The sequence below is a fragment of the Medicago sativa genome, chromosome 8 (assembly GCF_051527215.1).
Source record: "Medicago sativa cultivar Bolivia chromosome 8, Bolivia_mono, whole genome shotgun sequence".
In the NCBI taxonomy this organism is placed as follows: Eukaryota; Viridiplantae; Streptophyta; class Magnoliopsida; order Fabales; family Fabaceae; genus Medicago; species Medicago sativa.
The window spans coordinates 9,698,290-9,719,040 of record NC_140756.1 but is presented as its reverse complement, the minus strand read 5'-3'; the positions used below and the strand labels follow the sequence as shown (position 1 = coordinate 9,719,040).

The following is a 20,751-nucleotide window of genomic DNA, read 5'->3' as shown; positions in this document are numbered from 1 at the left end:
CATACTTTCGATTTTGGTTGTTAACCCTATCACCAGGAAAATGCGGCACAACAAGCTTAACCAGTGTCACTATCAATTTTATATTAAATATAAAGTTTGCAAAGCCAAATATAAAGTTTGCAAAGCCAAATCTAAATTATACTATTGTCACTTCAGAGGACTCACCATTGCTGTTGTCACCCAGAACCTTACCAAAGCCAAATCTAAATTCTACCATTATTACGAATTCGTAGTTTATTACGAATGTGCTTAATGATAAACGTGAATGATCTATAAATTGAAAAGACTTTTCAGTTTAAAACTTTTTTGAGGCATGTTCAATTTAAAACCTAAAACATTAAAAAATAATTGTGATTTTAAATAAAAAAATAAGTTGCATTCACTCTTTTGCAACATTTAACAGTGTATTCAGTCAAAAGAACCATTTAACATTATACATGCCTTTGCATTAATCCACTTTCCAAACTAAATTAATAATGAGTTAACAAGTACTTAAAAGTCCAAAGTAAGGATTTGTCATTGCAGAATTTAAGACAAAACCAGCTGAACTTAGTAGTTCCATGTCAACCTTTTCACTAGGAAGATACAAGAAATCACCACTTCTCTCAAAACCACATAGCTCAAGAAACTCTACACCTCCATCTAAACTTCCAACTCTATCCTGTTAAAGAAATGTGGAAGAAATTTAAAACCAATATCTTTTTAGGTACATGCAAAACTTTTTTAATCTTGATACTAATGTTAAACACTGTTTCAAATGCATATGATGTTTTTTTGTAGACAAATGTGTACATTATATGCATGATCAAACACAATGAACCTACGACTCCACATCCAATATGTTTTGTTTTGGAAAATGTCTTACTTGGAATAATGGATTGCTCAGTCTAATCTTCCTGTATTTTTCTTCCTTAGGATTCTTGACAACATTTCCAACATACACTAGAAGTGTTTCAAAGGCCCTTCTGATTCTTGCATTTTCACCCTATAGAGAATTTGAATATTGATAAATTAATCATTTGAAAAAACAAATGTATGGATAGTACTGTTTTTTTTAATAGACAAATATTAGTATATTAGTTGTTAAGTTAATATTAAATAAATAGTCCGTACCGATAATAACAACTAACATGTCTATCAGAAACCTACGGAAAGGCATGCATCCTATTACTACTATGTTATGTGGAGAAATTTTCAGGATGTGTTGACTACTCATCGGTTCCTATGAAGCACCAACACGGTGTCGACGTGTCGTTATAATGTTGTGTCGTGTCCAATGTTTATGTTCATGACGGTTTTGGTGCTTCGTAGATCAATTATCATATATCGTAAAACTCATACAAAATCTACCATGCCAAGAGTTATGTTTAAGTATAGTCTTTCATTGTTATAAATTTGTATAGATTGATACACATGAGTTTTTCAGTGTCTAGATGATAGTGTTTCACCTTGTGTTCACGCTTGAGAGACCTCAAACATTCTCTCAAGTGCTCAACTTTTGTGGTTGTATAAACAGGCTTTGAAGTCTGCAAGTTCCATTGAAATGTATAAGATTTAGATAACACAATCTCAAAAGGAAACTGAAAACAAGATTGAATATCAGAATGAGAATCCAATATAAAATGAACATAGATGTTGATTATACCTTTTCTTGCTTTATCACAATGGCTGGTGATCTCACATTTGCTTGGCTTTCTAAAGGTAATCCAAGTACAGACCTTCTATTTAACTGTAAAGGAAAAGGTATACAAAAAAAAGGAACCATTTAAACCCTTTAGAACTACCAAGAGATTGATATAGTTAGAAGAAGCTATTATGTAGAGTTTATGAAAACAAGCTATTCTGAGGTGAGGAGCTTATGAAAATAAACTCAACAACTTATGGACATGTATATCTGTTTCCATAAGCTCTCTCAAGTAGTCTCACAAGTGCTCACGATAGTAGATAAGCTCGTATAAGCCAATCAAAGAACTGGTGCAAACTTATAATGATTTTAATGAAATTTGTTAAACATTATACTAGATCAAAAATAGTGATTCAAACTCTTCAAGAAAATATTTGGAAAATCAGTTCTATACCTTATCCTGCTCTAGTTTCTTGAGGATGTTACTCCTAGCTCTTTGTTCTTCTTCTTTTTCTGCTTTTCTCAAGGCTAAATTCCTGACAATAGGGCAATCATGAGTAATTTCCTTACAAAAAAAAAAAAAAAAAAAAAACAGAAAAGAAGCGCCTAGTAAATAGTAATCATCAAGATACCGTTTTCTTTCATTTTCTTCCGCAATCCGCTTTGCCTCAAGAAGTTTCTTACCTGATTGAATCCTCTCCTAAAATCATACCATTGAAAAGATAATGAAAATCTATGTTGGAATGTTTACAAGATAACTGTTAGAGATGAAACCAGAATTAGTGAAAATCATAGTAACTGCATGTTTATTAGCTATACTATGAAAATAGCGCAACTTATAGATTTTTGGAGCTAAGAAAATATGTCTCTCTGAAATATGCATCACAATGTTATTAAATAGTGGCGGCCATATATAGCAGCGCCATAGCACTATAGACTATAGCGTAGTGGAATTTGAAAAAAAATCGTTATTGTTCCATCATGTGCTATTTAGTCCAAAATATTGTAAAATAGCAGGTATAAGGCGCTATATCACTGATGCGTAACAGAATTTGAACAAACCATTATTTTCGGCAATCCGTAGTTAACAACACTGATCGATCACACTCTAGAAATTTGAAATGCAGCTATTGAAAAAGAAATATTAGAAGATGATGGAACAAACAAAATGCTATTGAAGTTAGTGATCTTCATTGTTTTATTAGTAAAAATCAGTTCCTACCATATACCTATGCTGAATACCTGAGACTTTGGTAAATTCTTCCATTTCATTTGCATTTGTTTATCATATATTTGTAATTTCTTTCTAACACAATCACAGTATAATGTGATGAAGCAAATATAAGGAGGAGAGAGAAACAATAAGAGATATGTAGTTATTAATTATGTGTGAAGAAGTTAATAAAATTAAGGTACCTTTTCTCTTTCCATTATTTTTTCTTCGTTCTTTTTCCTCTCTCGCACTTGTTCCCTGCAACACTTAAATATTATAGCGAAACACAGGAAAGTGTGAAACACCAATATAGACACAGACCGTTAAGAATCCCAGAATGAATGAGTTAATGTCTGAATATAATTTTATGAGTGGAGGCAATTGTCACTTTACAAGCCAGTTTTATAGGGGTTGAGTTAGGCCAATGCCCAATTCTAAGAACCGGACACGACATAAACACGGACATGTAAACACCGATAATAGCTTGAAAAAATAGAAGTGATTATATGTAATTAACAAGTGCTAGTGTAGTGTCGGTGCTGCATAGACAACCAAAAGAAAAAAATATATAACAATCTCTATGATAGTTGAGAGAAGGATCACAAAACCTTAAATACTGTGCTTTCATTCTCATTTCTTCTGTGATAGGGAATGATGGAGAGGTATCAATATCAATGTCTACATCTACCTGTTAAGATTTTAACAAATTAGACCAATGCAAATCAAAGTTTTAAATTAAAATGATTTTTTTTTTTTTGCAACTACTTAAAGAAATATAAAAAGAAGAAAAAATGAGGGTGTGAAAGTACCAACGGAATCTCATCAATATCTTTGTCATTCTCATGATCAACCATCCAAGTTATAGCATCCTCTAAGCTGTTATTGCCTATTAAATCAAAACATTTGTGTTTAAGGTTGTACGTACAAGAGCATCAAAAGAACACAATCCAAAGAACATAGAAGAAACATATAATGCACAAGAAGCACAATTCTTAGGTATCTAATGAGGAAACACATTGTTAATAGAAGCTTCTAATTTTGTCTCATCTTTAATCAAAGCATTAGTGCATTTTAATTTCATGTCTATGAATGTTAATTCATGTAATGAATCAACTAACCAGAATAGTACAGTGCTCTTGTTGCCCTTGCATGTGGAAATGCCATTTCTTCAAGGTCTTCAAGCAACTTTTCATTCACTTTTGGAAAAGCCATTTCTACAAAAATAAAATGATAGACTGTATCAAATACATAACACAAATCATATGAAATCAAAATTATTAGTATTACATGTTACATGAAAGATGAAGGATTTTCAAAAATATGGAGTAAAACAAAAATAAAAATAAAGGGTTGCATGAAAATTTTATAATAGAAATACCTTTTACAAGTGCCAAAGAAAATAGAAGGTAGCTAAGGAAGCTATGGCCTATGAGATTTTGAGTATAAATCTTCTTACAACTCTTCTAGTGAGTTGAAGGAAAACCAATCATGCAAGCAAATAGAAGAATGAAATGCTATGGAAGATGATTCTTCTAGTCTGTCCATTACAAGAAAATGTGAGAAAACATACCACAAAATTCTGGATTTTTCTTACTTTTCCTTTTATTTGTTTCTTTTGCCTTCAACATTCTCATTCTGATTCTTTTCATTTTGGTTTGCTTGCTTGCCAAGAAAAGAACTACTTCTTGCTATACATTTTATTGAAGCACCACTTGTGCCAACATGTGTTGGTTTTGTACAATTCATTTGGATATACTAGATTTTATTATTTATTTATCACCTCTTTTTTGCATTCAATTGCCGTAACATTTATAAACATGTTATTTATTTTTTGAAAGAATTTATAAACATGTTATTGAATAGTGAATGTGTATTTTGACATTATTCAAGAAGATAGGTGAGATTTTCATAATTTTAATACATATATTTTTAAAAAAGATATATGTGTGAAGAGACAATTAACTTTGGTTGGCTAGAGAGATGAATTTTCGATATGTTATTTGCTTTTTGAATTCTCTCCATTGTGTTATTATATTCATGTAGCCAGTTCCTCGATACCACAAATATGCTACTTTGATTCAAGACTCAAAGATCTTCTAACTTTAACTGGACCACATCAATTGCTCACATCCTCTCGAAAGGTAATAGTTGTGCAGAGTTCTTAGCAAAGTTTGGAGCTGATTCCTCGTCAAATATCATGATTTACACCTCTCCTCCACCAATCTTATCGGTCCTCTAAGCAAAGAAACTCTGCGGTAACTTGGTTTCGTAGACCGTAATTTTCTTTGTGTTTTTTTTTCTTGGCCCTGTAACAAAAAAACAATTAACTGATATTTTTTAATTGAAGAGAATTTTTTTATATTTTACAAATTTTAAAAACTAAACTTATCATAAGACTTATCATACACCCTCAAATTTTAAATAGTATAGTAATAGTATTGATTTAGCCGATAATAGTAAAACCTAAAGTCAAATAATGACACTTCGATAAAACAATGACCCGACCCAATCAAGCAATTCGGATCTTACTTTGTGTAGACACTTCGAGAAAAAACATAAACACAGTGAAACTCCGAAGCAAAGAGTGTCTTCTGAAACAAATTTTGTTTTGTTTAACGTTGGTGTTTAGAAAGACATGTCAATGTTGTTAGGGAAGAGAAACAGAGAGACAAAGATATTACTGTTATGCCCTTCACTCTCAAATTCAAAAAGTGTTGAACTTGTTACTTGTGATGATGAAAAAGTTGATCTTGGTTCCATAGCTAAAGCTTTTGGGTTAGACCCATCAACGTTGAGGTTGAATGGTTACTTTATAAGTAGAGGGGTTGATCTTATTTCTTCTTCTGTTACTTGGAACTCTCTTCTTTCTTTCTTCTCTTCTAGAAGTTTGTCTACTGGGAAAAGTAACCATGATGCTATTGTTGTTACTGGCAAAGTTGTCTACAAGGGTATGTTTGTCAAGTTTTATATTTTTTGTTGGTTTTTGTTTTTGTTGAAAATTTTGTAGCAGCTGGTGAATGATGTTACTTATTGAAAATGTTGAAGGTGTGTGTTTGTGTATAGAGGGTAGGGTGCCTAATGTTATGAGTAGAATTGATTTTACTTTCAGAAGTGATTCTAACTTGAAGCTAGAATTTGAAGTTTTTTTCTTTTCTCTAGAATTGATTTTTAGTCTTGAATATTTTGTTCAGTTCACTTTTAGTAAAAAAATCAATTTTACAGAATGGATTAGTTTAAAATCAATTTTGTCACCGCAAAACCAAACACACGGTTAGCTTCCTTTGGTCATTTCTAGATGTCTAGTTCTGCATAATTCACACTTTATATATTCAATTTTAGTGTGCTTAGAGTCTCACATTGGATGCTGACGTGGAACGGATAATTCACGATCACCACCAAGGTGATAGAACTTCCTTACCTAGATTGAGTTGTACTTATGCAGGAGGACATGATTCACAACATTTTCAAAATGGGATTGGCAAAGTGGTAGAAGGTGAGCATTCTGGTAGCAATAGAGAGAATCAACATGAAGATTTGCACTTGCACAAGAATAAAAAGTTGAGAGAGAGCAAATCAGGTATATGTCTTCAGTTATTTTTCAGGAATATATAACTGGTATTTGAATTAATGTCCCCTTTTAGAATAGTGGCAACGTATGATATAAGCATACCGAATTCCAACAGATGATTACAAGTAACAAAGTTATATGATTGTCTGCTATGTATCATTTTGCGATTTTCAGTCAGTATTTCGGTACGCTTCTAGGTGTATTTATATTTCTTTTTAGCTAACATTGTTCTTTGTTCTTATTAAAAGGTGAGATCTTGAATGGTCTAAACTGCAAGAGAAAGCAATTATTTGAAAATGTCAATCAATTCAAGAAGTTAAAAATAAACGAGGACAAGTCAGGCATGCTCTTGTTCTGATCCCTCTATTTTTCTATATCCTGCACTCCTATTTCTTAGTTTTACCCTTCTATACATTTGGTTTGTTTTCAACATTAACAACTTCGATGGACTCTGGACAGATCTTCGAGATAAAGTCGATGAGCTCTCCGGAACCATTTCTCGCAGCCAGTTTACATGCAGTTATACGAGTAATAATGTGAAGCGGATAAGAGAAGACGAGGCAATTGTCGCAGCTAATTACAAAAGGATTAGATAAAATCTCAGGAAAAAAAGTTGTCTTTAGTTACATATCCTTAGTGTAGAAAAAAATTGAAGTATAGCGTTTTTTTACATATCCGTTGTACACTCTTAAACTTAAACCTTTAGCTTTTAGCTTTTTCATTTTTGCCATGTAATTGCTGTAAATTCATCAGTCTGTATGATGTGCTTTTGAAATACCAAAGAAATCATATATTTTGAGGTACCTCTGGATGATGTACAATCAAACCAGTTGTATTTACAATGACAGCAGTCAAATATTAGGTTGTTTGAACAGTGGCATGTGTGGTATATGAGAAATTAAGTCAAAATTGGTAATTTCAAATAATAATAATTGAATCAGATGTACCAAAACTTGTTTAGAACCCATTTGTTGGTTACACGTGTTAAATGTGGTCATGTGTGAATTTGATCAATTGAAAAACAGAAATTAATGCAAGTACAATGGGCAGTGGAAGTAAAGCTATATTGTACATACATTGTACTCGATCAGAATATAATACAACTAACACTACAAAGTTGGATGGTATCATTTCAAGTAGTATTGCCACACAACAGCAATTCCGGCCACCAATAGCACTTTAAAAATCAATTTTGGACTAATGAAGGATGATGACGACGACTGTGGTTCTTGTGGTTGAGTGGATTCTGATGATCTTCTCCTGAGTTTATTCAGTATTCGACGAAGGAACACAACTTTGTTTGCATCTAAAAACAGAAAAATGTCGGATATAAGAAACTCAGCATGAGTGAAAGATATGGCTATATAGCTCATGGCTCATGCCATGCACTAGATATTAGATAACATAGCAAGAATAGTAAAACAAAAGAAAGGAGACAGAGCAGAAATACATGTAGTAATCGAAAACTGGATTGAATTTTCCAAGCCAAAATATTACACGCACACACTTCAGCATTGCAAAAAAAATTAGTCATGGATCACCATTACAAAAAAAAAAAAAAAAAAAAAAAAACCATGTAGAAGGTGAGGATGTTTTTGTGGGTGGGTGAGGGGAAGTTGCGGATATACTTTGTGTTCTATTTTATGCTTCAGGCATAAAATAGAATTCGTATTTTGTCCTGTTCTAACATGTCTACCAAACACTATCAGATGTTACACACAATAGAATTACTTGTGTCACAAGATACTGAGACTACAAGAGTCGAGAGTTACCTTTGTTTTTCAAAAGTCTTTCCTCCTCTCCAACTCGTCTTCGGAGTACATTTAGCAAGGATCCAAAATACAAAGCAAAAACTGTGCAAGTAATTGTGATGACGTTGTAAGGCATACTGAAATCAGGAGTTGTCAAGGGTACAAGCAAAACTTCTGTGTAAGAGAGAACAGGGCTCTTTTCCTGCATTAAAGATCCAGACTGTTAGGTATGAAAACAATCTTATATTTACTGGAGTTATGACCAAAAAAGAGGGAAACTCCAATAACCTGTAATCTAGACAACATTGGCGACTTGCTTATAGACTCATCAGAAAATTGCAAACCAGCATGAAAGTCAGGAAAGCTTATTATTGCTGATGGGATGTCAAATCCCTGATTAGCATCTGGTGGGTATTCATCAATGTGTAAGAAGCCCTATGTGCAAACCAACAAAAATATGTTAGAACAACAACCACAACTTATGTCACTAAGAGGGATCGGCTACATAGATCAAACGTCATTATATTCTATCATAAATCATTTTTCCATCCATCCTAAAATGGTCTAATGAACATATCACATACATATCTACAAATAAGTTCTTGGCACATTGATGGAAAAGCAAAACGATCATCACATCCATGCTGCAATGGTATATACCTACATTCATGTTTAATTAGGGCCAATTAACAGGTAGCCAGCACAATAAAACCCAGTTTCTTCAACTCATTGATCAAGATGTGTGATAAAAGAAGATAAATGCTTAAATAGGCAGATATTTTACCAGCACCGACACAATCGTGTCGGCACATGGCACTAAACATCTAAACCAAGTCAGGCTCACACAAACTCAATCAAAAGAGTAACTAGGGAAAGGCACAAAGCACTTCATGGAAAGAAACCTGTGGCAGAAATATAAAAAAAATAAATTGATTTACAAGTCTCTATCTTCAATAGTCCACTCTGCCGGGCTGGTTTAAAGGTAGTATGCTAAGAGAACCTACCCTTTATGATAACTCAAATTCAAACTTTGTTAGAATGTCTTGGCTTGAGCTTCTATGGAGCTATCTTCTAGTGTGAGAAAATATCCAGTTACAACATTGTCAGTTTTGAATTTTGATGACAAACGTCAATCAAGAATTTAATAATCTAGGCTCCCAATTTAACGAAATGGGCTTGAAGATAATTAGTTTGTGAGTCAGCTTGATGTGTGCGTGACATCTTAAATTTTGATGTGATTAGACGAATAAATACTTTATTCAATTTCACTCACATTCATAAAATGAAACACTTTTTCAATTAAATTATATAAAAAAATGTAAATCATAGGATTCAAGCCTAACTCATGACTCATCCATCTCAAGTAACTCATAATGAGTGAAGTATGAACCAGAAAATGGGCTTACACTTAAAAAAAAAGGGCTTACTTGTATTTTTATTTATTTTGAAGATGCCAAACAAACCCACCGAAATTGGCACCGGGGAGAATTGAACACTGAGACCTTGAGAGGAGCACACTTCAAGGACCCAAGCCAACACCACCAGGCCAATCCAAATGGGTTTAAGGGCTTACTTTTTTAAAAAGCCAAGTTTGAGATGGGCTTCTTCTGGCCAAGGTGAGCCTAAGATAAGTCAGGCTTAGCTTGACTCACGTTCAACCAAACTTTGAATAGTTCAGAAGGTCATATATGTATGCGAAATATAATATTTCGCGAGTTCTTCTCCTACTTTCCTATAATATCATTAACAGTCTAATTTATTTAGTACATATGATCTTCTTAAGATTTCTAAGTTTGTTTAATAACATTAACTTCCGGAGTTGGTTAATCAAACCAAGAGTGAGGTAAATATCCAAAAGAAAAAGAAATATAAAAGAAACATCCAGAAGAATTTGAGCACACCTTATCAAACTCTATATTTAGAACAGCAGATTTAATCTCACAAGGAAATCTGAGGACCAGCTCCATCACTCCTGGTGATACTTTGTCTTCAGAAGGCGAAACACTCATTTTCTCAACAAAGTCTGTGACAGCTTGAGGCTTTTCATCAACTAATAATTGTAAGGTATGATAATATACCTTAATATACCAAGGCACAATTTGCAGCACATTAACTTGTAACTTACACTTCTCTTCAACATTATTGGCTGCTATGAAGTCCTTGGTCAATTCTGTAGATTTCAAGGATATTGCAATCGAACCCCTTTCGTTTCCACTGCCCATTAAAAATCTACTGGCATAGAAAGGTGCATGTGAGGAGGACCAAACAACTGGATACTTCCATGTTAAGCTTAAATCAAATTGTTCAGTGTCATTGTATTCTTTGATTGAATATTCATACATAATTGATGAGCTCTTTTCCAGTTCTCTATGAACCCTGTCTGGCGTATTAGATACTTCAAAGACAAGATTCCTTCTCAAAACGTCTATACTTGTGTCATTAGCAGCATATGCAGCAGTATTCTTTTGGAGATTCTCAAGTTGATTGACTAGACCTCTCTCCACTTGAAGGTAGACATTACTCGACTTAGCCAAAACACACCTACCATTGATTTTTCGTCCAAATATTGAGCTCAAAGACCAGCTTGGTTGAATCTTTATTTCATCGGAAGAGCTCATACCAGCTTTCTGAAAATCAGGCTGAAGTACAACTGTAAGTGTTTGTTCTAGAATAATTCCTGAATCTAACCCATCTGCAGGAACTCTGGATGCTGTCAGGTGCAATCGTTGTGAATGATAAAAACTCCTGTAAATAGATGGTCTATCCATTAAGGCTGAAAGTCCAGCTTTATCTCGACAAGGAAGGAGTTTCAACCATGGAGTAAGATTTTCTGTGCAGACAGCTTCACGCGGCAGTGAGCCATATCTTAAACTACCTAAGGCTGACTGAGATGCCCATTTAGGAGCAGAATAAGAGCTAGAGGACTCTAGGAAGTTTATTGAAGCACAGAAGAGACCTGATAGAGAATGGGTTAAATTTTTCCAAGAAGCATCAACCTGATGTGGAGGGACATCAAAGACTGCCCACAGTTCAACTCCAGGAGGCTTTGCATTTTGGCTTGATATTGGATCAAATCCACCCCATCTTTCATAGTTCCATCGACCTTGTGTGAAAGATAATTCCATTGCTTTAACGTGAAATTTCTTAACCTGTCCATCCAGCACTAATCAACATGTTAATTAGTATATTCAGGAAAAATAAATTATAATGCTTCTATAATTTGCAGGAAAAACACAAGCATAACATATACTAAATACTAAAACATAAGCAAAGAAAATCAAAACTAGAATATCAATTGATAAAACCCAGAAGTCCTATTACATTAGCATCCGGTGCCAAGTAAAGGATTTTGCTTTTGTGTGAATAATGCAAGAATTTAGAGGCACAAAATAGTTCCTTATCAACATTCTTTTACATAGTAGCATAGGACAAAATGGATGAGAAAAAAACGTAGAAACAAAACTTAAAATGAATCGATACGAACTAATGTATTACTACTGCATTCTGTACATGTGTTAAATCTACACAAATTAGCATAGATACACATCCCTTCATAATGTGAATGTGCAAAGTTACTGAAACAAACCAACTATTGAAGGGTTAAACTATATTTGTATCTGAACTTAAAGTACAATACTTAGACGGTCAATTCAGCTTACAATGACCCCCATGCTTTATGCAGTTTATTACGTCATCTTAAAAGTAGATTGTACATATATGATCTAACAAGCAGACTGATGATCACAGAAAAGGCGAGACAACTTCAACTCAATGGTGCTAGACATTCAACTCTCTTCGTCAAATGGTCATTCATATAGATGTGTCATGTGTTAGATACCATAGTAGAATTTGAGTCAGTCAGTAACATTAACTGTCAGTGATTATAGATTTCTAGATTTGTTGATAGTTGACATATTTATTAGATATTCAAACAGAGAAGCTAGTGCTTCTGCTCGGCACAAGGGTGTCGAACCCGAGAGTCTAGGTAATCTCGTGTAGCCTACACAGACTCGACTCATAGAAGAGTTTAAGGTATAACTGAAGGGTTTAACGATCATATCTTGGTATCTTGATTCTCATATCATATCAGATCTTGTATTCAATTTGAGGAATTTAGAATTCAAAAACTTACCAAATTAACAATTTATACAGAAAGCAACGAATAAGGTTTACAATCTTGATATTGAAAACAATAATTAACCTAACCCTAAAATGAGAAAGAGGAAAGTGCAGAAGACACACCAGCTGAGAAATGGATTTGGGGAAGAGATGGTGATGACGAGCGAAGGAATGATCAGCAATAGGAGCTTCGGTTTGGAAATGAAAATGCGCGAGAACTTTGCGATCGGGTAAGGGTTTAAGTAGCAATTCCTCTGAAAATTCTTCATCTACTACTTTTGCCGAAGACGATGATAGAATCATTGGAAGAAAGAGAAGAAAAGAGAGAATCGTTGTTGAAGCAACAGCCATCGTTGCTTGCTTGCTAACTTTGGAACTTATTGCTGTGAGAGATGTGTACAGAGTACCAAAGCTACAGAAGTTCCGCCATGAACGAACGTCACTGTGCGAGCGAGCTTCGGAGTTACTTTCTCGTGTTGAATTTTTGGGCTTTATGTTGGCCAACATATATAATTTGGGCCCTAGCCTTTTTTTATTGTTTTTTTTTCTTTATCGATGAATATCGAGAAAATGAGATCCCAAACAACACTTGAATGATATGATAAAACTATTTTCTTATTTAATCATAGCTCTTGGGTTTGAGATATTTTTTATTTGTTACGGCCTCAAATGAAAAGTTGTTTTGTTAAGAGTAACTTCTCGATTAGCTAAGTAAGAAGCATCTTTTTTGCTTCTTCAAAAAAAAAAAAAAAAACTAAGAAGCAGCTCATTACATAGTTGACATAGCTTGACTATGAAACACAGACACTCCTCGAATTAAATGTGTTTCGGTGTCGGTCACATGTTAGCGTCTCTGTCATGTCCGGTGTTCGTGTCCATATCCGTGCTTCGTAGTAACTTGACCAAGAGCCTTAATAAGAGTATTTCTACTAGCAAAAGAGATACTTTTTCCCTTAAATCTCTTAACTTGTTCCAAACTCTATCGGTGATAAAATTGAAAATTTGATTCTAAGTATGTAAGTAGGGCGAGAGCACAAGGTATTTAAAAGAAGTTGGTAGTTATTTTGATAAGCATCCACCCACTCAGTAAAATTATCCTTGCTTTCAGTAGTAGTATTTCTACAAAACATCATTTCCAACTTGTCCAAATTGATTTTTGGCCTTAGACATTTTGATAAACTTTGAAAATAACTTGCCCTTCCTTTGCTTCTTCTTTATCATTCTTGTCCAATCTTCTTCTGCATCCTTCTATGATTGGAATTAAATTGAGACTAATGCTCAAATAGAGGGACTAAATTGATGAATGTGTTTCTTGTGGTTATTAATGATAAATGTATTCAATTTTAATGAAATGGTTATAATTTATTTATCAAAACCAAAATAATTAATAAGAATATACAGATGTCATCATTTATAAATAGTAGAACACATGGAAAAATGGTTAGACAGAGGCAAACAATAGGGTAATCCTTTGGAGTCTCAAGGGAAGGCTCGATGAAGCCAAAGAAAATTGGGTCGAGGAATATAATACACCTAACACTACCAAATTGGATGGTATCATTTCAAGAAATATTGCCATACAACAGCAATTCCTGCAACCAATTGTAATTTAAGAATCAATTTTGGAGTAATACAGAATGACGAGGATGAGGATGATCGTTGTGGTTGCGTGGACTCTGATGATCTCCTCCTTAGCCTCACAGACAATTTATTTAGTGCTCGACAAAGGAACGCAACTTTTTTTGCAACTACAAGCAGAAAAATGCAATTTATCAGAAGCTGAGTACGAATAAAAGACATGGAAACTAAAGCTATACGGCTCATACCATGCATTTTTTTTAATACTATAAACATGAGAAAGAATACTAAAATAAAAGGAAGGAGACCAAGGGCAGGAGCAGAAATACATGTAGCAATCAAAGTTTGGATTCCAAACCAAAATATATTTTATTTAAACTTCAGAATTACAAGGATATTCATATTCATGGATCAACATTACGAAAAAAACTCCCACAGATTATAGTATATATATATCATTCGATGTATAAGGCAACAATCTGGAAAACTAACACAGTGAGAATAAAGTGAATCATAAGAGGTGAGGATGCTTTTTGTGTGTGTGTGGGTGGGGGGAGGGAGGGTGGGCGGTCGGATGCGGTTATCAAGGGGAGGATGCTTTTGGCACTCAAGACATATTGGGATTATGTTCAGCTTTTTCCACATTTTTAGCTGAAACAAAATATATGGTAACACTAGGTATAGTTCTGTTATACTTTCAATATGCCTCAGTATAAAATAGAACTCATGTTTTGTCCTGTTCTAGCTTGTCTATCAAACACCATCATAGGGTTCATAGGGTCGCTTATTGGTATACACAATATAATTACTTGTAACCCAAGATATTGGGACTACAAGAGTCGAGAGTTACCTTTGTTTTTCAAAAGTCTTTCCTCATCTCCAACCCGTCCTTGAAGTACCTTTAGCAAAAATACAAAATACAATACAAAAACTATGCAAGTAATTGTAATGACCATGTTAGGCATACTGAAATCGGGAGTTGCCACGGGTACGAGCAAAACTTCTGTGTATGAGAGAACAGGGCTCTTTTCCTACATTAAAGATCCAGACTGATAAGTATGACGGTAATCTTACATTTACTGGGGTTATGAGCAAAACAAGAACAGAGATTCAAATAACCTGTAATTTAGACAGAATTGGCGACTTGCTTATAGAGTCATCAGAAAATTGCAAACCAGCGTGGAAGTCAGGAAAGCTTATTATTGCTGATGGGATATCAAGTCCTTGATTAGCATCTGGAGGGTATTCATCAATGTGCAAGAAGCCCTATGCAGACCAACAAAAGAATGTCAAAAGTGAGGTAAATATCCAAAAGAAAAAGAAATACAAATGAAAATAAGAATGTAAACACACCTTATCAAACTCTATATTTAATACAGCCGATTTGATCTCACAAGGAAATCTGAGGATAAGCTCCATCACTCCTGATGATACTTTGTCTTCAGAAGGTGAAACACTCATTTTGTCAATAAAATCTGTGACTACTTGAGGCTTTCCATCTACTAATAATTGTAAGGTATGATAGTATACCTTAATATACCAAGGCACAATTTGTAGAACATTAACTTGTAGCTTACACTTCTCTTCAACATTATTGGCTGCAATGAAGCTCTTGGTCAATTCTGTAGACTTCAAGGATATTGCAATCGAACCCTTCATTTCCACTTCCCATTAAAAATCTACTGGCATAGAAAGGTGCATGCGAGGAGGACCAAACAACTGGATACTTCCATGTTAGGCCTAAATCAAATTGTTCGGTGTCATTGTACCCTTTGATCGAATATTCATACAGAATTGTGGAGCTCTTTCCCAGTTCTCTATGAATCTTATCTGGCATAATAGATAAATCAAAGCCAAGATTCCTTCTCAACACTTCTGTATCTGTGTAATTAGCAGCATATGCTACAGTATTCTTCTGGAGGTTCTCAAGTTGAGAGACTAGACCTCTCTCAACTTGTAGGTAGACATTACTCGATTTAGCAAGAACACATCTTTCATTGATTTTTTGTCCAAATATTGAGCTCAGAGACCAGCTTGGTTGGATCTTTAGTTCATCGTGATAACTCATACCAGCTCTCTGAACATTAGGCTGAAGTACAACTGTAAGTGTTTGTTCTAGAATAACTCCAGAATTTAACCCATCTGCAGGAGCTCTGGATGTTGTCAAGTGCAATCGCTGTGAATGATAAAAGCTTCCGTATATAGATGGTCTATCCATTAAGGTTGAAAGTCCAGCTTTGTCTCGACAAGGAAGGAGTTTCAACCATGGAGTAAGATTCTCTGAACAGACAGCTTCACGCGGCAATGTGCCATATCTTAAACTACCTAAGGCTGACTGAAACGCCCATTTAGGAGCAGAATAAGAGCTAGAAGACTCTAGCAAGTTTATTGAAGCACAGAAGAGACCTGACAGAGAATGGGTTAAATTTTTCCAAGAAGCATCAACCTGATGTGGAGGGACATCAAAGACTGCCCACAGTTCAACTCCAGGAGGCTTTGCATTTTGGCTTGATATTGGATCAAATCCGCCCCATCTTTCATAGTTCCATCGACCTTGCGTGAAAGATAACTCCATTTCTTTAATGTGATATTTTTTAACCTGGTCATCCAACACCAATCCACATGTTAATTAGTACATTCAGGATTTTTTTTTTTGAGAAGTCAGAATATAGCAAAATGAAACAATTTTTTTCATATTATTTTTTATATATATACATGAAAATTACACATGAATGGAATGTAAGCGGACAACAAGTTGCGTCACTAAGCTTTTTGGATGGCAAAACCAATCATCGTGAACACAACAGTCATGGACCTAGGAGACATTAAATTGCTATGCAAGACCATTTGAACTCTATGTAGAAGGTCAATGATCTCTCGTGCTAGAAAGCCAAAAGTGTCAAACGCAAATGGTATAAAAACATGTTGTTTGTCACAACATGCTTTCTCATGTTTATTCCCTTTGCTATATTGTAAAATAATGATCAAAGCGATACAATTGCTTAAAGGAAAAATCTGACATACTTGTTACCCTAGCAGATTTCATTTGATGTTTTTAAAGTTTCTATCAGAGAAAAATCTAACATGCTTTCATATAATTTCATTTTCAATTTTTTTATACTAAATTATCTTAGCCGTATCGTGTCTTGCATTTTAAAAATTTCCTTGTATCTCCGTATCCTTATCATATCAAGTGTCTAAGATTCATAGCTCCCGGCACTCCCTTGGACTCTCCAACAGTTCTCTCCCCCAATTATTTGTTAATCCTACAAATTACAAAACTAGTCCCTAAAGTAAAGACTAAGGAGGGACTAAGTCTAAGAGGATGCAGTTTTGAAATTTTTAGAACTAAAAAGTGACTATATAGACCAAAAACAAACTTGAAGATAATTTTACCAACTTTTGGATCCCGATGGGAATCATCCACATTGGACTTAGATTATCATACACGTGAGAAAGACATCACACTTTTAAAAGACAATGAGTTTATTGGTTCTTTCGCTTATAAAGTATTCAACCTCGTCCATTTTTCTAACGATGCAGGACTTATAAGTCACACTTGCTACACAACGATACTAATAACATAGTTAACCCTACAATAAAATTAACTATAAAAGAGAAAAGTGCAGACACACCAGTTGAGCAATGGATTTAGGGAAGAGGTGGTGGTAACGTGCGAAGGAATGTTCATGAATAGGAGCTTTGGTTTGAAAGTGAAAATGTGCGAGAACCTTACGATCGGGTAAGGGTTTAAGTAGCAACTCCTCAGAAAATTCTTCTTTTACTACTTTTGCCGAAGACGATGAAATAATGATCAGAAGAAAGAGAATAAGAGAGAGAATCCTTGTTGGAGCAAGAGGCATCGTTGCTTACTAACTTTGGAACTCTGCTGTGTGAGTATTGATGTGTTCAAACTACTACTATACTACAGTGTAGTTCCGCCATAAACGAGCGTGCTTCAAGTTTGTCTGTGGGGTTTGACTATTTTGGGCTTTATATATATTGAATTTGTAGTTCAAAGAAATTTGTTTTAAAGAAATAAAAGATATGCGTCTAAAATAAGAGAGACCCCGTTTGGATTGAGTTTATAAAAAAGAGAAAATAAGAGAGACCCCGTTTGGATTGAGTTTATAAAAAAGAGCTTATGCAATTAAATAAGTTTTTATCTTAATTTATAAGTTCTTGCTAACAAAAATTGTACCTTCATAAACTATTTTTTCATAAACTACATTAACAAACCTATAAATAATACATAAAGACATATTTATTTGCATATGTTGTTTTGCATAAGCTCTAAGATAAGCTAATCCAAACAGGGCTATTAGAAAATAAAATTTTACTTTTTCCAACCCATTAAGATTGGTTCAGTGGTGCTTCTTCAAAAAAAAAAAAAAAAAGATTGGTTCAGTGGTGTTAACATGAGAACTTATAATATGGTTTCAAATTTGATTCTCTCTGTTAAGATTGAGTTTCTAACAAGGGTGTTTGACAAAAATAAATAAATAAATAAATACGAGTTTGGGTGAGTGTCAAAAGCAACTTCAAACCAATTTTCTTGAAATATAAAAGATATGTTACATTTTCGTCCAAAATCCTCCTTCAAAAATTCACCAAAAAAAAATCCTCCTTCAAAAAACAAAAATCTTCTTCCAAAATCTTAAGTCATTAGGTATATGGATCATCTCTATTTATATCTAATATTTTGTTTATTTATAAGCGATATGAGATTTAACAACTTATTTTTTTTCTAACAAGTTTAACAACTTACACTTAAAAACCAATAAAATTGATTGATAATTTTTAATCAAGTAGTTTATTGGTTAGAATCCACCTTTAAAGTGAATGAATGAGTGGGATGTCCGAGGTTTGATCTTCACCCCTTACATATTACAATATATTATCCCTACCAACCGAGTTATACTCACGGCGACAAATTGATTAATATTTTCCTAATGATATATTTCTTATATTTGAATTTGAAGCGAATGATTAAATTCTTGCACGCATTAAAGGATTGTTGACCTTATTTCTATAGGGTTATGTTAACTAGAGCCACCGATATACTAGTTAAGAATGTTAAAAGTAAAAATCATCAAACTTTTTACTTTAAAAAAGTTGAATGTACAAATTTTTTACACTTTCTAAAGGAGAGTTTCTATATTGATTTTCTTAACTAGTTCCGTAGGGCACTAATTATCATTTCCTTTTTTTTAATACCATGATATTGATATCAATTTTCAATCGCGTGATTAATCTTCATTGGAGAATTTATGGGGCACATAAGGTGGGTTCTCTCCTTCCAACTTAGATTTTTCCATACGCATATGAGTCAAAAATCGAATCTCTAACCACATGTTTAAGGGGTCCAAATCCTGGACCACACCATTATTGATCTATCAATAGCAGGATGCATTAATCATTTATCAATAATTTTATATCATTACATTTTATTTTTTAATATTAAAGAGGTGAGAGACCCGCGTATAGACCCTCAACCCATTAAACAATTAACTATTTTTCCGAGTAATTCTTAGTTGGTCACATGACCACATGGTCACAACCAACCAATAATGACACTTCATCACATTTAAAGAGAGGAGATAGAGGAAATGAAAAGTGTGAAAGAAGAAGAAAAACATAAGAGAGATTGACCAAATCCAATTTCTTGGACCTGTGACCACCCAAGAATATCTCCTATTTTTCCCCAACAATGATAACTAATAGGTATCTATACTTATGAAGTTAGATCTCATCATTGTGGATCAGATTTTCTATGAACTCACTTTTCATATTTTCTAATATGAACTCACTTAAGGGACCAAAACAACAATTTAACATATTTTCTAATACTCATTTTTCAGACATACTTTGTCTTATCGGTTGAGTCTAAATAATAATTTATAATATTTTGAAATATATCCCATCGAAGTAGATTTACATAAAATTCAATGTGGCTTGGATGAACTCCAATCAATAGAAGAAAAGTGTGTCAGGAAAAGTATTTTGGTATGCAAGGGTTGTGAATCATCCGTAGCTTTTCATTCTTCCTGTAATTAACTGAATTTAATTACTCAAAACCCAAAGGAAGGACAAACACTGGTACAATGTTCAAACATGAAGACCACACCCTTAACAAACCCTAGCTGCCATGAAAAACAAGTTGACTGCAACTATGAAAAACACCGGTACCAAACTAGCTTAAAATGCAAAAGATATAGTACCAATTTAACAAGCTACTCTAGTGCTAATAGTCTCTGACAACTTTGCATTGCTTCCAAAAACACAAACCACCTACTGAACCTTTCATTGTGGCTTCAAACCAAGGCTCCAACAGACCAACACCAATTACAATGCACCAAAACAATCATGACACTATCCAAAATATGTGTTGTACACTGTTGTTTATTAGATATTTTAGTTGTTGCTTCTACTTAAAACTGTATCTTGCCCTAACTAAATACAAAATGAGACTATGAAAAAAGTTTTTCTCATATAAATTTTGTGGAAAATCGAATACAAACTTGTATGAGAGATGATTTTGAATGATTCTCTACTCATATAGATATAGAGATATGTATTTTTAATAGTGTTGAAAATGGAAGAAAAAAAATCCTACAGCACTTTTAAAATACGAAAATATGTATATCCGATTTTGAAGATGTTAAGAAAAAAGAAAAAATTCAAAATACAAGCAAATGTCAAACTAAATATCATTCTTTTTATGTAGTTGATTTGGTTTTGAATAAATGAATAAATAATATTCATATCTCTTTAAAAAAAATCATATCTATTCCGGTTATCAATTTTCTTCTTCTGCTTCATCAAGTTTTTTTTTTTTTTTTTTTAACAATTTCAATTATGGCTAATTTGAATTTAGTCACAAAGAATGATTCAATAT

At 33.7% G+C, this 20,751-nt stretch overlaps 5 protein-coding genes across 6 annotated transcripts; 1 reads left to right on the top strand and 4 right to left on the bottom strand.

Annotated features, from left to right (window-relative positions):
* Nucleotides 1-354: 354 nt before the first annotated feature.
* Nucleotides 355-4,548, bottom strand: LOC146896778 (uncharacterized). Its single transcript, XM_085738420.1, has 11 exons — nt 4,216-4,548; nt 3,956-4,051; nt 3,647-3,723; nt 3,446-3,525; nt 3,041-3,095; nt 2,257-2,324; nt 2,079-2,160; nt 1,646-1,729; nt 1,449-1,526; nt 866-985; nt 355-661 (listed from the first exon to the last, which is right to left on the bottom strand). Exons 2-11 carry the CDS (start codon nt 4,047-4,049, stop codon nt 482-484), a joined length of 918 nt encoding a protein of 305 aa, XP_085594546.1. The 5' UTR covers nt 4,050-4,051; nt 4,216-4,548; the 3' UTR covers nt 355-481.
* Nucleotides 4,549-4,559: 11 nt separating this feature from the next.
* On the top strand, nt 4,560-7,357 carry LOC146896777 (amino acid-ligase). Its single transcript, XM_085738421.1, has 4 exons — nt 4,560-5,785; nt 6,280-6,414; nt 6,654-6,746; nt 6,865-7,357. Exons 1-4 carry the CDS (start codon nt 5,473-5,475, stop codon nt 6,999-7,001), a joined length of 678 nt encoding a protein of 225 aa, XP_085594547.1. The 5' UTR covers nt 4,560-5,472; the 3' UTR covers nt 7,002-7,357.
* LOC146896776 (uncharacterized) lies at nt 7,315-12,753 on the bottom strand. Of its 2 annotated transcripts, none has more exons than XM_085738419.1 (5): nt 12,399-12,753; nt 10,058-11,319; nt 8,445-8,591; nt 8,178-8,358; nt 7,315-7,711 (listed from the first exon to the last, which is right to left on the bottom strand). In XM_085738419.1, exons 2-5 carry the CDS (start codon nt 11,279-11,281, stop codon nt 7,533-7,535), a joined length of 1,731 nt encoding a protein of 576 aa, XP_085594545.1. In that variant the 5' UTR covers nt 11,282-11,319; nt 12,399-12,753; the 3' UTR covers nt 7,315-7,532. The 2 variants fall into 2 exon arrangements, with proteins under 2 accessions (XP_085594545.1, XP_085594544.1); XM_085738418.1 differs by having other exon boundaries at nt 10,058-11,305.
* Nucleotides 12,754-13,614: 861 nt separating this feature from the next.
* LOC146896774 (GPI transamidase component PIG-T homolog) lies at nt 13,615-16,452 on the bottom strand. Its single transcript, XM_085738417.1, has 4 exons — nt 15,207-16,452; nt 14,973-15,119; nt 14,704-14,884; nt 13,615-14,023 (listed from the first exon to the last, which is right to left on the bottom strand). The coding sequence occupies exons 1-4, from the start codon at nt 15,510-15,512 to the stop codon at nt 13,833-13,835; spliced, it is 825 nt and encodes a 274-aa protein (XP_085594543.1). The 5' UTR covers nt 15,513-16,452; the 3' UTR covers nt 13,615-13,832.
* LOC146896775 (uncharacterized) lies at nt 15,594-16,428 on the bottom strand. The gene is made up of 2 exons (XM_085736345.1): nt 15,727-16,428; nt 15,594-15,683 (listed from the first exon to the last, which is right to left on the bottom strand). Exons 1-2 carry the CDS (start codon nt 16,426-16,428, stop codon nt 15,594-15,596), a joined length of 792 nt encoding a protein of 263 aa, XP_085592471.1.
* Nucleotides 16,453-20,751: the final 4,299 nt, after the last annotated feature.